This window comes from Dermacentor silvarum, chromosome 9 (genome assembly GCF_013339745.2).
Source record: "Dermacentor silvarum isolate Dsil-2018 chromosome 9, BIME_Dsil_1.4, whole genome shotgun sequence".
Taxonomy (NCBI): Eukaryota; Metazoa; Arthropoda; class Arachnida; order Ixodida; family Ixodidae; genus Dermacentor; species Dermacentor silvarum.
The window spans coordinates 90,805,389-90,822,492 of NC_051162.1; the positions used below are offsets into that span (position 1 = coordinate 90,805,389).

The 17,104-nt window shown below is 43.1% G+C and overlaps 1 protein-coding gene across 1 annotated transcript in view; it reads right to left on the reverse strand.

Moving 5' to 3' along the window:
• Nucleotides 1-1,318: 1,318 nt before the first annotated feature.
• LOC119464843 (BLOC-1-related complex subunit 5-like) overlaps nt 1,319-17,104 on the reverse strand; it is a 34,523-nt gene continuing 18,737 nt past the window's right edge. Inside the window, exons 5-7 of the mRNA XM_049655630.1 lie at nt 14,121-14,299; nt 4,369-4,557; nt 1,319-1,676 (exon numbers count right to left, since the gene is read on the reverse strand). Of these exons, the coding sequence (XP_049511587.1) occupies nt 1,461-1,676; nt 4,369-4,557; nt 14,121-14,299 (584 nt within the window). The 3' untranslated portion in view covers nt 1,319-1,460. The remainder of the gene's footprint in view (nt 1,677-4,368; nt 4,558-14,120; nt 14,300-17,104) is intronic.

Consider the following 17,104-nt stretch of genomic DNA (forward strand, 5'->3'; position numbering starts at 1 on the left):
GCATACGCGAAGTATTGCGGTGAAGCATACCATGAGTGGGAAGTGGCAATTCTCACGGGACATGGCAAGTATGGCTTAATTATACAAGCATTTACCCGCTGTCTCCTATCACAGTGCGAGCACCGATACCTCTAAGAAGTGTACTGGCAGGCCTGTAGAGCTATTTCGGACGGGCCTGTGATGTTTTGAGCCCTTGGTGGCAGAAGAGGCATGCATTCATTTTTCCGGGCTGCCCGATTTTTCGGACGTTCTTGCAGCCCCTAGGGAGTGCGAAAAATCGGACGTTGACTGTATAATATTGTAATACAAAACATATTGTATTACATCAGTGTTATAATTGGTCTTATGCAGCCTTCATGCTGATGTATGGTAGGCAAGAAGCATGTACATACAGATGCCTTTAGTATACCGCATCAGCTGGGCTAAATATTGCTGGATCATTCTACCACATTTGACACAATTTCACATGCAGCTGAAAAGTGCCCGAGACTAGATCAAACCACTTACGACTTGAAAGATTCAAGACATGCATTATATGCATGTGCAGATCTAAAGCGACACTAAAGGAAAATATTAGGTTAAGTTAATTCAATAACTTATCTATCTAGAAGTCTATCATAGTTTTCTGGGTGCCAGCACATGACTTAGTTGCATAGAAGACAGCCACTGAAGACCCTGCAGCCACTCTTCAATTTGAATTGCCCGCACTAAAAATAAGGCCATGCTGTAATCTCCTTGTCACCACCTCTGCTGCAATATAAGAATCAGCCACTCCTCTCTCGACTTGCACCATTGGCGTTCCTGGAACTGCCCACCTCATGCCTCGGATCCGTCTCCCGGGCTGGTGCCCCGATGTCACACCATGGGTCACATGAAAGTAGTACCGTATTCCTTGACAGGTGGCACCACTCTGATTTTATATTTTCATCATTTCTCGCTTACAAAAGCTCTATTTTCGCTACGACTGACAAATTCGTTATTCCAGAAGCTTAAGATTACGATCAAGCTCAACTTAACATTTTCCCTTAGTGTCCCTTTAACTTAAAGCTGTGAGCTGAAGCATAAAGGTACTTAAACTACTGATCAGCTGTCGGGCTCAAGCTAACGTTTCTACAAGAATGACACGCGTGAGCAGACACACAAACAGAAATAAGGACAGACAGGATACGGCAGCTGTCCTATCAGTCCTTGTTTCTGTACGTTCGTTACGTTCACACCTGCTGTCCATGTAGCAATGTTCCACCAGCTGGACCAAAAAGAAATACTTCAAGCTAACGTGCCTACAATGCACATCAGCTAAAGTGCATCACACTAAAAATCAGTTAAATATGATTTTATTTACCAGTTAAGACTCTATCGAAAGTAGTTTGCCATACCACTAATCCAAACTGCGTAGTGCCATGTTGCCTGGTGTAGTGATTTAAAGCCAAAACATCACAAATGTTCCACAGCACTAACACTCAGCCGGTAACCATGATGAAAGGCTCCAGCTGTTCCTCTGGAGGCAGCATCCGGTTGAGTTCGTCCAACTGCTCTATCGTTTTTGACAACATGCTCTCTGTTGTATGAAGGAGGCTTGACAGTTCGTGCACCTTGAGCAGCTGCTCCACATACTTTCCAAACTTTTTTTGTCGCTCTGTCATCATTGTGCTGAGCGTGGACACCGCATAGTCAGTCTGAAATGGACAAGACCATTTGTCACACCACTATTATGCACTCTAAGTAGGGTGCTTGAAAAGTGGAATATTTAATTTTAACCATACTATATGAATATTTGGGAAACCTTGGCTTCGAATATTAAATTGAAAGCTGAATAATCGCTAAAAGAGAAATAGAGCCCCACTCGAGAGTGAACATACTCAAGTTCATAAAAGAATCATTTACTTAAATTTATCTAACAAATGTTCTCAGAGCTTTACAAGCTATTGCAAAAAATCAGAGCCCTTTCCCTGTCGATAAAACGGGGGTAAGCAAAGCTTGTGGCAAGACGACGCTGTCGCAGGCGTTTCGCTTCGTTTGCCCTAAACTCAGGGTCGACGGCTCTTCGCTGACATTTGGCCTCAACATTGCACTCCCACAACTCGGGGTCTGCGCCTATTCGCTGACATTTCGACTGGGCTTCGGAAGCCCTCACGCTAGAATCGAATAACAGGCTTCGCTTACCCTCATTTTCTCGACAGGGGAAGGGCTGGTGATTTTGTCTCTTTGGGTCCCACGTGTGACAAGGGCACTTCAAGGGCGCGTTACAGGTTTCCGAGTCCACAGGGGTATGTACCATTGAGCTTGGACCCTTTTTGCACTATCACCAGTATCAGCCCACATGACAGGGGTATGTACCATTGAGCTTGGACCCTTTCTAAACTATCGCCAAGATCAGCCCACTTTTCAGCATGACACCACCACCACCACTGCTGACACTTGTGAGCCTATAAAGCTTCGCTTAAAAAACAGCTCTGCACTGTATTTCTGAAATCGGTACCTGGTACTCTGTATTGGTTCAGCGTTTCAAGTACAGATAAAATAAATAGTTTGTTGTGTTGCTGAGCAGAACAAAGGCGGGAAACAACGATGTGGACAGGACACAGCATGATGCACCAACTGGCCCAATAGTCAACGACTCTGGATTAAGTAGGATACATGTGAGGCAGCCTTGCAGTGTTTTTCTCCTTGACAGGCACTAAGTGGCCTTATCCTGTACTATGCCTTCCTGAAGGCCTGCAAGGTATTCCTAAATAAAAATCATTAAATTAATATACTCAACAGCAGATGAATATACCCAAATGACGTGAAGACTAAATTCTCTAATTCAATGCAATTAAAATACCACAGATTATTTAGTTCATATTCGAAATTCAGAATATTTACACCCCTTAACTACAAGAAGTTGAATATCAAGCTGATGCGTGAATGCAGATACCACGTCATAAATTCACTCTCCTTGGCACCAATCGTCTGGTTTAACGCTGATTTGCCAGAACACTGGGAACAGTACAGTTCTGCGTCCATGAAATGTAGACATCAACATAAAAAAAAAATTACACAGCGCCGCTTAAAGGAGCACTGAAATACACTTAGAAAGATGTAGAAACTTTGTGACACATTTCTCATATGTAAAAAGTTGACAGTTGGCAAATACTAGGGTTAGGAAAGATAATATATTTTCATTTCATACTAAAGTCAACCTAGAAACGATCGATATGAGGTAATCGAAATTATCGTGATGTAATTACACAGAGTAAAACTTGCTGATGTCGTGTAGCAATAAAGGTTTCTGATTAAAAAAAGTAAACAAGAGTGCTGCACGCATTCCTTTTTTTACTGTGCGCGTGTGCAGCAGCTTTAGCGATAGCAGGGACAGAGCGAGCCAGTGTATCATGCCGTCAAGACTTGTCCAGCTCTTGGGCACTGAACCACAAATTGATTTATAGAAGCAAGTATATATTATAATAAACTATTTAGGGTGCTGTGACATACTAAACTATTTAAGGTGCTCTGACATTTGCCAGTATTTCTTTAGGGTCCTCATGTCTTCTTGTTGCTGCGTCTCCATTAAAAGTCCACGTTTCGCACAAAGATACTTTTCGTTGTCGCTTGTTGCTATAATTATTCTGTTGCTATCCTCATTCATGGCTGTGTTATACAAAGGTTACTGCAGCAAAAGTTGTATTTTGCTGGACCTTGTATGAATAACTGCTACTGCTGTGACTGGGCAAAACAATTTCATGCTTGCCACCAAGGGAGGTGACTGCACTGTCATCACGTTGGCGTTATTCCACACAGGCTAGAGCATGCACAGCTGGGATTACACTAATGCTTTGCATGACTTAGCTAAAATGGGTACAGCTCATCGACAATAAACAACCATCACACATCTAACATATATTTAACATATTTGCAATGACAGCAATGGCTTTGAAGGGTCAGAAAATGATTGTGTGCAGCAAACGAGCTCACTGCTGCATATGTAATGAAGCTCTTGAAGTAATATATTGCTAATTGTTACTGGGCTTGTTAGTTAGCACTTCATTGTGGCGTAAAAAGACACAAGGCGGTTTTCTAGCCCATAACTGTTCGCAGTAAAACCATATTTTTATCATAAAAGGCAAAAACAACAATTAATTCCCTAAAAACAGTGGTGTCGAAATACTATCAGAAAAGTTGAGGCACCAAAATGCCAGAACCCCCCCTGTATCCTCTGCAAGATGTTATGATACTTTTGTCGTCTGTGGCTTCAATAGGAGGTGCAACGTACATATGTATGCCTAAGAAAGGATAACAAAACATATACTCGCACTTAAAAAAATTATGTCGACATACTGTTTTTTCCCAAAATAAGTGTTCAGCAATTTTTTTCGAGCACAACCATACCTCCCGAATTCTTGCTGCCAGTGCATTCTGCTCGGTGCTGACCACTTCGGCGCACTGCCTCAGGTGCTCCTGGTAACGGGAGGCCAACCGGTTCACAGCGCGGTGATCCAGCCTCTCTCCTACATCACTGTCGCATATGACGGGGCTGTGAAGGCTGCCTTTGAGGATGGGCCAGAACTGTGGTATGGACTGCCAAAGAGAGAGAATAGAATTATGATGAGAAGCATCAACGAATGTCACCTCATTTAAGCTATTTAACAGGGAAAGTTGAGCTAATTGGTACAAAAGCATCATAAGAAATCCAGAACAAAAGAAGCACGCACGAGAGAGGAAATACTTAGCACGAGCAACAGAATGAAAATTGACAGGCAAAGGATTAAAGGCGCAACCACATGCATGCGATTTTCGAGTGACGGCGACGAGCAGCAGGTTTTGCCGTGGCAGAGGGCGATCCGTCGCTGTCCCTGGTCGCGTCGCCGGTTTCTGGCCCGCCAGAAAATATTGCTTGTCGCCCGGAAGTCCGCGCGACAACATCCACTGGGGACAGCGATTGCGCAACATGGCAGCAATCAGTCTGCCTGCTTCGATCTGAATTCACTCTTGCAACTTGCTCTCTGCTGTGACAGTATAATAAATAGTACAATCAGTCATCGCTTCATCTCATCGCTAGCTGTGGACAAAGTATCGGCACTCTCTTGTCGTTATTATTGAAATCAGTTGTTTATTTTGATGCTATTAGGCCTGAGACACCACCGAGAGCCGAAAAAGCGTTTCAAGTTTTACTCACCAGATGGCGCAACGGCATTTTACTGCTGGCGGCATGGGACGGATTTCCATTGGCGATGATAGCATATTTTAGCTAGGTCTATATAAAACGTTGACCTTTTGTTAAGTTGGAGATTTCTTTACGCGCGCACGATAACATTTATTTGCGCAACAATGTAAATCAGTCGCTACTCTTTTCCGCAATGTCACGTTCATGTGGTTGCTCCACGCTGCGACACAACAGCGCGGCAGGGTGTGCCTGTCGCGTTGCTTGTCACTGTCCCTTGAATATCGTGTGCATGTCGTTGAGCCTTAAAGGATCCCCTTACCAGGCTCCAAAGAAATTTTGGTTATACAACAAAAGTTTTAAAGCACCATCTACAGAGTGCTTTACCGATTGAATTTTTCGAATTGGTTCGTTATTAGAAGAAATAGGAATTGAGTTGTCGCATTGCCATACTTACAGAAAGTGAGCTTCACTGCCAATATCTACACACACTCCTTTTGCCTTAACTAGCATCTCGAAGCAACATCCCTTCCTTGCCTTCTCCCATCTCGTTTACGTCATATCTCGTTTACGTCACAAGTCCTGCTTCCTCCCCCTCTGTTACTGTGCAGTGCACTTCCAGTGCAGTGGTTTTGCATGTATTGCATCAGATGATTTACTGATGTCATGTTCCATAATCGATGGCTTCGCAGGCAGTGCATTTCATGTAGAGGCATTTATGCATGTCACCTTGATTCTCTGACAAAAATTGGGGCTACCTTAAGAGGAGACTCCACGCATGGAGTGTCCTCTGCTCCATTTAAAATTTCAGCTGCTTTCGTGCGACACAGTGGTTTGATACCTGGCAGACACGATCGTCAGTGCGTGACCTACACACAGCACTTGCCTGTTTGCAATGCCCAAACCTGGTGCTTGGCCCTTTAAGACAAGGAAAGGGAATTAGGCAGGTTATGTAATGTGTAGCGCAGAAAACGAGTGGTCAATTAGGGTCACATCATGGCTGTCAAGGCAAACTAAGTGCTGTTAAGGATGGCCGAAGATTAGCTAGTGAGATATTGGCAAATTTGCAGGCATAGAATGGAGCTAGTGTACACAAGACAGAAGTAATTGACAATTGCTGGGAGAGGCTTTCATTCTGCAGTAAACACAAAATAGGCTAACGATGACGGTGATAAACTGATAGAAAAAATTGTAAAAAAATTAGTGACATTTCACTTTGTGAACACAGGTTACACGCAAACGTATGGGTGCCATTCCTATATAATAGCAATGATAGGGACACTCCAGGCACATTTCTGCCATCGTGGTTGCCGCGATGTTCCGTATAAAGTCGAAGGGCAATAACATCGTCCCCGCATGCCGTATGTGTGAGCGAAAGTATGAGACGATGAGCCGAATCGTGCACAAGGAGGGAAAGCAGGAAGGCAGCATGGAAGGGAAAGGGGGGGAGCAGCTTGTACTCTGGTAGGAACTCTGTGGTTTTCATAGCGGCGCGCGTTGTATCTTGAAAGTGATCTGCAGATACAATGACTTCAAGGGTTGGTCGACTCATACTCGGCCTGCCGGCGCTGGCGTTGCTGCTCCATCCTTCTTACACGGTACTCGAGAACTCGATCACGAGAAGAACCCATACAGCATGCACATAACCCGTAGCAACTGCCAGAGGAGGTCAACCCAGCACACTTTGCCTAGCCTCCTCCTCCGCGAAGCTTCGCCTCTTTTCTCCATCCCCACTTTGCTCAACGCTGCCCGTCGATGGCCCTTAGTGCGCCTAGCCATTTACGCTTGCATGTAGAACCATCAAGGATGACTGTCAAAGTAAGGTAATAGGCCCTTTATATGGACCGCAGAAATTAAATCAACTCACTAGAATTACTATCGGGGCATACTGCTGATATTGATAATGGTGTTTGATATTGGTGGCACAAATTGTCGTCAACATGTTTTGCTAGGCAGCATGACAATAGCAGCGGTATGACCCCAACGGAATGACGACAGTGGCATGACAATGGCGGTGCACCCCTACTTTCTTCACCATTATATGATGCCATGGAGGCCAGATACTCCTCAGGCCATCCACTTCAAATTGCGCCGGTCTGGCGCACTGTGGGAGTTGATCTAAACAAACCTGTGTTGAGCTGGCAAGACAAACAGTGCATCTCGACAAAAGACACGCAGCAGACATCGGTCACCATCCACCCAGGTGACCATCCACCCAGGTGGCAGAGAAACCTGACACGTCACCACCACTGACCACAGCATCCAGTCCTTCAGACGCCACAAAGACCTCACACAACAGCAAGTGCGTCTCAAAGACCTAGTTGGTGTTTGCGATGAATGTGCGTTGGTTGACTGAGAGCACATGCCCTTTGCATCGGTGGAGAAAGTCTGGCTGCCGACCACAACAAAAATGGGTGAAAGAGCCAGAGAAAGTTATCTGCTTCGAAATGTCTTACGTGTGTGCAAGTGCATCCTTTTGCATTTGATTTCTTATGATCATTCAGGATCCCCACAAAGTCTGCCACTCCCAGAGAAAAAAAAAATGCAGTTCATAAGAGAAATATTCTTGCTCATGAAATGCCAGTCTGCCTTCCTATGATCTCTTGCAATCCCTGCCCTTTCATCCAAGTGGCAGATGCCAAGTGAGTGATTGTATTTGAAAGAAATGTAGGCATGTGCTACTCAATCCACCAACTAGCTGCAATTAGCAAGACTTAATCGAAAAGGCCTTGTTCGTCAAAAAGCTCACAGGCAGCACCATTTTGGTGAAGTTCTATCAGTGACTTAATAAAGACCTTTGTTAACTTCTATACTAACACACAATGCTACAAATGTAAATATTGGAGATGTGTTACTGTGAAATTTGTATCATGTGAAACTGTCAGAACACGTAGAAAGAATGAAAAGCAGAGAATTCTGCCACAGTTTACGCAGTCACTTATGTACTGCACTGAGTTCTACCTGGCAATACCTGTGAACATCTAATTTCGCGAAAATCCAGCAGTATCGACAAAAGGGTGGGGAGAAGAAATACCACGCATTTAAAAAAAAAAATATTTGCCCTGGCCTGGAGCACACGCCTTCTGTAGGATACAAATGCACTTTATTACCTATGATTCAGCTTCAGGCACAGCACACCAGCAGTACCAAACTAGGAGCAGCAGAGAATGACAAGCAACACAAACTGTATTTACGCATATATAAGCCAAACACGAATATAGGTTAATTTCCATATACTGAACTCACCGTGAAATAAAAAATAATAACCCAACCATAAGTCGACCCATATCTTTTTAGAAAAACGAGAAACTTTGATTTACCGTACGCTCGGCTACTAAATCTCATTAGTCGATGCCACAAGCTGCATTCTCGTCAGAACTGCCAAAGAAATCATCCTCGTTCAATGCTTCACAGGAGTCCTCCGCACCCTAAACAATGTCGTCCTCGGTGCAGTCGAGTGCGATTGATATGCAGCATTTATTCAGGCCAATCTGGATAATCTTCAGAGAGGCTTTACGGCATGTGCAACAAAGGAACTCCGTTAGCTTGGTACTATTGCTAGCTTTATTCACGAATGTAGGTCGATATTGCAGTTTGGCTAACATCTGAAAAAGAAAAAAGAGGGTCGACCTATTCACACTTTTCGCGGAGCAGTTTGTTTTAGAGAAATGAGATGGCGCTCACGGCGGCGCGCCATGCCTCTACTCAGCGACCGCGCACGAATACGAAACCATTACCGCTCCTACCTTGCTTCTGCACCATCAGCTGTCGGAAATGCAACTGAGTTTTTGCTAACACATTGTGCTCCAATCATGCTAGATTGAATCATGTGGATTGAAGACGTGTGCAATAGTTGGCTGCAAAAATAGTGACTGGCATGTTAAGGAATAGAATGAATCTGTGTGACCAAGTTCGCGGACAGCTGCTGCAACTGTCCGAACGTTACCGGCACTTCGTGATGTACATATTTCCTCGAGGATACAGAAATTTGCTCATCCACCAGCCTGTATCGCTAACCTTCAAAGAAAGGGCTTCATCCCCAGAACGTCGGCAAGAGTGAGTACCACTCGTTAAACAATGGCAAAGGGAGTAGCGCCGCTTCCTTGTTATAGTTTTGCGCACGTTATATATACATATCTGTCCCAAGTGGCAGGAAAACTTACGCCCACTCTATCGCTGACGTATCAAGAATAAGTGAATGGGCGCACACTTGAATATATGCGCACTGTATACGCACAATAAATGACGGACTACAGCTATGGCGCACGAATGGTCGAAGCTGAAAGTTTCGTGATGGTCCACATGAGTAAGCGGGTTACTAGCTGTAATATATTTCATTTCATTTCATTTTTATTTCCTTAAAAACCCCGTAGTAGGGGTATTACATAAGGTGTGGAAATACAATACAAACAAGTGTTACAATGCTTTCAATTCGTTAGATAAAAACGTTGTTACATCTTGAATGAATTGTTTGAAATATTTGAATGAAATATTTGCTACAAGGTATTACAATGTACAAAACAGCTACGTTTCAAGCCTTGTGCGCAGCAAGAACAAATCTATCGGAACTGAGCACACCTACGAGCGATTAGGCAGAAAATAATCAGATAGTGGCCACGTCGAGGAACTTCACTGAGTCAGAAACTAACAAGCCACTGCTTCAAAATATTTGCCAAATAAAGAACAAAGAGCAAAACACACAATCCTCACTGAATTCATAATCGGAAAGCTTGGATAGCTTGGAATACATATTTAGCCCAGCTTTTAGAACAAGCCCCATATACGCTGCTTGTGCCGGACATAGCTTAATCAGTTCTGAAAGCGCTTTTGCATGTTCTCTGAAGCTGTGATCAAAGCTCCGTGTCGTCCACCTAGCCACCGTCTACGATATCTCAGAAAACAGAGGTATTCTAAGCCACGCTGGCGTCATACACTTCCATTGTAAACAAGGAGGCAACGGAGGCAGTTGAGGCAAGCAATGGATGTGTCACCACGTGATCAAACATGGCAGCGCCCACAGGATCGCCGCGAAAAGGGTCGATATTTGAATAAATATGATAGCCTTTAGATGCCAGTGAATTTTTCAGCGTTGTGCTCTTGCCAGCTTCAGGCACTTGTCTTTGATAAATTTGTTCGAAGCAAGTAGCCCTCTGGCCATGGAGTCCTGTACTACTATAGAAAAATGGGGCAAGTACCATCACAAACTCTTGTTTTTGTGAATTTTTGCTATCTCGCATTGGCCTACCTTTCCATAGTGTTAAACTTTTTCAAGAACAGAATCCATTTTTCGTAAAATTTGATACAACATTCATAAAATAATAGAACGAGCCTAAATTGATAAACTTCACGAAAATTTAGGGAGACTAGGCAAGTATTCTTTGAGTAGAGAAAGGGACAGGGCATAGAAAGGCCCTAGAAGGAAGCAAAGGGCACAAATTTTTTTTAAAAAGTGCAATAATGGGGCAAGTGTATGACGTAATAGTTCAGCGGAAATCCGCTAGGTGGAGATAAGTAATTAAAGGAAAACTGAGACATCCACCCAAATGTAGCAATTTGCTACAATGGAAACCCAACCGGGTTCCTCGAAAGAAAGCCTCGCAGTTGAGGAAAAATTCGTCCTGGGCCGGGACTCGAACCCGGGACCACCGCCTTTCCGGGGCAGCCGCTCTACCATCTAAGCTAACCAGGCGGCTAGCAGATGGCAGGGCGAAGTCAAATTTGTCGACAACTCGAAGCAAAGGCAAGTGTATGACGTAATAGTTTAGCGGGAATCCGCTAGGTGGAGGTAAGTAATTAAAGGAAAACTGAGACATCCACCCAAATGTAGCAATTTGCTACAATAGAAACCCAACCGGGTTCCTCGAAAGGAACCCAACCGAGTTCCTCGAAAGAAAGCCTCGCAGTGAGGCTTTCTTTCGAGGAACCCGGTTGGGTTTCCATTGTTTTCCTTTAATAATGGGGCAAGAAAAGCATGATTATGATGTGCAACGGTAAGACAGTGCACAATAAAGGTGTACCTGAAGGTATTCTTGAGCAAGTGAATTACAACAATGTCCGACACTGATGAGAAATCTAAGTGTAGAGAAATCTAAAGCATGCTGTTACGTTGGAGGACAAGCCATAGGATGTAGTATTCTTTCTGGCCGTAGTAGTGGTTCTTAGGAATTCAAGTTGGTTTTACTTAGTTGACAAGCTTTTTTTTCATTTTTCTAAGCTGGGCATTTAAATTATATATGTTCTACTTTCTTCTAACACACCACCTTACACAGGAGCCTCCCTGGAGACCTGTAAGATATTTTAACCAAATAAATAAATAAATGCACGCACTGCCATGGAAGTACAAACCTATTTCTCTTGATACTAGAAGGGCCAAAATTGCGTCTGACCATCAAAAATATTATGGCCTTTTCACAATGATTACCATCAGCCTATATCAAATCTGCTGCATTGGGACATAAGCCTCTCCCAATGTATTTTCAAATTGCTGACCCTGCTGTGCATCAGCTGGTCACATTGTGTGCATGTAAATAACCTCATCTCATCACACAACATATTTTTCTGCCATTCTTGACTGTTTTTCCCTTCCCTTGGCACCCGCTCTAAACAATAACAAAACAGCCCAACACTATTTCATGATAAATGTTATTTGCGCACCACTTGAAATGAGGACTATGAAACCACAGGAATTAGTATGTGGAAAGCGCAGAAAAAGTGGTATACGCAATCCCGCTCAACTGCGGGAAAAAGTACATAGGCCAAACGGGCAGATGCCTGAACGATAGGCTTCAGGAACATAATAATATAAATAGAGCTGTGCAAGGTAATCTTGGTTCGCATTGTCAGGATTGTGGTTGTCAGCCGCTGTTCAGTGACTGCAAGGTTGTAGCCAGGCACAATAATCCGACAACATGAGATAATTGAAGCGACAGAAATTTTACGCCTTGGGAAAAACTGTGCGTGAGGCTTCGTTGGGACTATCACAAAAAGAGCATAGTTATCTTACGGGACCGAATTTTGCGAAAGCTGGATGACTGATGCATAGGCCATTGATATGTGTATCTTGGGTCGGTTACTCACTATTTGGAATTTAGCTGGATATTTTGCTATTGCGAATACATGTGTGCAAGACTGTTCTGTTGATTACACATGCATATTTTATGATGTCTTTCATTTTATGTCACACTTATGTATGTATAAAACCACTCGAGTTCCTACCACTAAAACCAGGTGAAAGTTTGCGCTTGTGTCTGTCGTTTCCTAGTCCTCGTTTAAAGTGGTGCATAAATAACATTTATCATGAATTGTTACCAGCTAGCCCAAACCAGTACCCTACTATTTCTTCCTTTTAAAGGAGTACCGGCACATGTCTCTGAACTCGCAGAAACGTTGCCACATGCTTCGCACACGTAAAAGCATGACACTTAGCAAGCGTGAAGGTTGGGAAACAAGAAACGTTAACTTGGTAACAAAGTTGGCCTTGAAATGATGAGGGTAAGAGGTTGACCGCACGCGACATGTTCTGCCAGGAGCAACGCCAGGCGTATGAACCATGCAGGCTAGGCCGTTGAACACAAAGACATACAGAGACATGGAAATGATGAATCTGGCGTCATCAATATCGTCGTGACTTCGTGACACACAACAAACTTGCCGACATCAAGTAGCAACAGAGCCGGATATGGTGATGTGCCTCATAAAAAAAAATAAGCAAAAGTGTGGAGCGTGTTTCATCTGGCTGCGCTCCCGAATGTGGCAGCCACAGCAATTGCAGAAACGGAGTGAGGTGATTGTGTCATGACACAGCTGTCTCTAGCATAGCAAAACAGGTTCATGGAAAAAAAAGTATCATATTAATTTATTTAGGCCCCCTCGATGATTTTTTTCTTCTTAGGTTTGAAACCTTCATTCAACTCATTCTGTGCTTTGGACCACCTTGGTTCGTTCACGCATTTCTCATAAGAGGCAGGCGCGGGTAAGCTAGGCTCGTCGACAGTTAACAAGCTTGTTTCGTGTTAGCGCAAGCAAGCGTGAATTTATTCTGGCAGAGTAAGTAAAGGAAGTTGGTAACTGGGGTTCTTTAAAATAGCACAGCCAGCAGCTCCAGCTTCGTTGGTTTATTTGCGAAAAAGAAAATGTGACATCAGCAGTGAATCGAGTAATTACAGAGATGAAATGTAGGTACTTCGAGATTAACTTTGTGTGAAGACGACGCTGAGATTCCTGACGCACTCAGCTCGAATTGTGAGGGTGAGTATCGGATGGCATACAGTACAGTGCTGTTAAACTTTAGTGTTTGCAATAATGGTTGAGATTTTCAATAAACACTTAAAACATTGTTTGCATTATTTAAAAATAAAAATCTGGCAATTTTCAGTCAGGATTCAGGATAATAGCATGGCAATGAAGAGGTTAATGCAAAATATTACAAGTCCAGAATGTTGTGACAGTAATCCTTAATCACTTAACTATTTAAAAATTGTGGTGTCTCACAAGTGTTTTCCTAGATACTGATTTATCAGTAGGTCTACCGATTATATTTTCAAATATTTAGTGATTCAGTGATAAAGCTTCAAAATCTACAGTATTATGGCATCTTCCAGGAAAAGGAAGGCAAAATCAACTTTTAAAAAATTTTTACTTTCTCTACTACTTTTCCAATATGTAACTGCTGATGCATGATTAACTTTTATTTTGCATAAGCAATGAGCAAAAAAGTGCCTATGGAGTTCCAGATGCACTGTGCAGCATGTAGTTTTTCAAGTCACGAATCATGTCAAGAATTTTGGAAGTCATTGTACAGCGACACTGCTTCGCAGATGACACACTGTCGAACTAACAATAAGCACTGGGCCCGTGGCGACAAGAGCTTTGTTTGAAATAGCTCTTTTGCCCAGCATAACGATTCTCCTAGTTTCTACTGATTTTTCAAACAGAAATCTACAAGATTTTTTTTATGACTCGTTGCAACCCTGCCTCTCACCTGCAACTTGATGAGGTCCTCGTCGTTCTCTGGAGTCTGTACATCCACGCTTCCTTCCTTGACGACCACGATGCTGTGACCTGAAGTGCCCGCATATGAGTGAGGACGCGGTTTAGGCGAAGGCCGCGGTGAGTTTCGCAAGAGATGCGCCGGGCTCTTGCTGCCGAGTTTGGGGGACTCTTTCAGAGGAGCAGCGCATGGGTTTACCAGTGTTGCCAGCACAAGGTGAGGAGAAATGAGTGAAGCAGCATGAGAAAGAGAAGGAAGGAGAGTAGGTGTTAGCAACATGAAAGCAGGTGAAGTGAAGCAAATGAAGTGAAGGGGGGAAAGTTAGTCGGGAGTTCTAGAAATAACGTCCCCAAGCGGTGTAACCCCTCCCCCCCCCCCTTTTTTTTAGTTTGCTTGTACACCTGGCCAATAGTGTTCCTTAGCTTTGGGTCTCCTATGTCTAAATATTCCAGTGACCTTGCTACGGTGGAAGAAGATGAGAGTATGATGACCATATGATGCATGACGAACTTCAACTGCGTAATAAACGGGACTAGTTTGTTGCTGTTTATTTCTGTACTTGCGCTACGCACGCTCTTCTATTTTTTTTTCAGCACGAATGTGCAAATGCCCGATGTAGAATCAATTGTCATATTACGAAGCATGGCAGCGAAACGTTAAAGTGTACGAGTGCGTACAAAAGTGTCCCCTGTTAGGCTGTTCCAGGCTGTACTAGCTTTGTGCTTATTTTCGCCGTAGGTGCAGTGTTCTTTGTACGGCACTGAGGGATTAGAAAAGGCCATTTGGTACTGCTTAAGTGGAACGGATTGTGAAATATGCCCACTGGTTATGCTACATATGCATCAGTTTTCACTTTCTTTTCAAATGTTTCAAGTACATATGTATATAGAAACATCTTCTTAGAGGATTGCAGAGAACAGAACTGAAGGAGCCAAAAGAAATATTCCCATCTACGAGAGGGTAGCACCAAGCTACACATAAGGCCAATAAAAGCTCCTAAAAAAAAACAGCAGCTTCGCAGTTCAACAGTTCGGGGATCAAAGCTGTGACCAATGCCTTTTAAGGGCGGTTGATCACAGGTTAGTTCACTGTGCAAAGTGACTGCCTCTGAATGCATTGCTCCTGGGTTCGATCCATGGACCAGGACAAATGTTTTCTTCAAACACGAAGCTTTCTTTCAGAGAAACTCATGTGGATTACCTTTGCAGCTTCGTGTTACTGTATGATGAATGACAATTTTTGGTTTCATGAAACTCTCTCCAGCTTGCAGATTTCTGCAAACTGATTTGGCAGATTTGAAGGTGACTGAAGGCAAAAGCAAATGGAGTAGGGTCCATTGCCTAAAGGAGCCTAGTAGCAGACACTTGAACTGGACTGCTTATTGAGCGCATGTGCATATTCTCACACGGTTTGGTGTTGTACTTCATGACAAGGTGTTGACTGACTCGGAGGTCAATGTTCACGCATTCCTGTTAAAAAAGCGGAAAGGTGTACAACACGAAAATAAGAAAAACGGACACAAATGGAGCTTGAACTAGCAACTAATTTATTTTGCAATGGGGTTTACCTACACGGGGGTAATCAGAATTAACAAGACAAAATAAAGAAGAGGGTGATTCACTGATGTTCATGAAAGCCAGTACAATATGTACAGAGCTAAAAAATTGAAACGTGAATTTCAAAATTACCCTAATGAATTGTTCTGTTCCCAAGTTCACCTGTATTTGCAACCATAGCTTAATTCAGACTGCAAAATGTACACTTGCAAATACTCCTTGTTCACAAACCAGCTACAGAGTGATTCGACACTGCCACCTACATGTAATTATGTGTGAAATTCATTTGTTGCTCTCTGCATTAAAAGTTTTAGCCCTGTACAATAAACATAATCTCAGTGTGCTTACAAATGTAATTTTGACATCCATTGACTGTACAAATGGCACACTGAAACAGTTCTCTTTTTTTATAGTAATTATGAAAAGCGCTTCATTCCGTTTTTCTTTTATCACGTTAAGTGGCCTTATCCCTGCCTTATGGCATGGTTCCATTCCAAAACAACCATGTTGTTAGTTTGCGCTATCATCTGTCCGTGCCTTCCATGTTTTCGTGCTATATAAGAACAGAAATACATGGTAAATGCTGCCTGCTTAGTTCCAGATTCAAAATTTTCAAGATTGTGTTTGTGAACACTATATGGAGATACTGCAACACAGTCCTCGATTAGCTACAACTTGCTCCCATCGGGACAACTGTAATGTTCCCGTGAGAGCCTATAAAACTAAAATGTACTCTCGTGCATATGGTTCTGCTTTCAGATCTAATCCCCATTGAGCAAAAGATGAAATACAGAGCAGCGCGTAGAATTGTGTATGTTGTTGATGCACTTGGCCTGACAATGTATCGTGAAGGCACAAAGGAAAGTAAATTGCAGACTTTTTTACACAGATGCTCATGAAGACAGAAGGACTGCTAATAATAGTGAAACGTGTTATGCGTAGCTTCTGAAAACATGAATCAGTTGGACAGCGCAAATCACTGTGTCGGCATCAAAAGCACAGAAAATAAGTTAGGAAGGAGGCCTAGTAGTGCTACACAAGGTCGTTGCAATCATTTAGGCAAACCTACGCTAACGCTGGGGTACAAACAGTACGTTGTACGAGTTCGTAAAGCAGGAGTAAAACACTGGTTCTTAGGTTTACGTTCGTAATAGAGCCGTACAGCACAAAACTAAAACTTAGCAATAGAATGCGGTGCACGTCACTTGCATTGGCGAGTAACTGCGCCGCTATAAAGACGTCATGCTCCATATGCCCGTGTTTGTGATTGGCGGGGTTAGCCCCATAGAAGTGACATCGTGACAACCGTCACAACTTCAAAAATCCAGTGGTCATTGGTTCCACATAACGCAAAACTATTCATCTCCTAGCAGTATTCCCGGTTTCTTTTTTCTTTATTTTGACAGTGACTGCACTAAA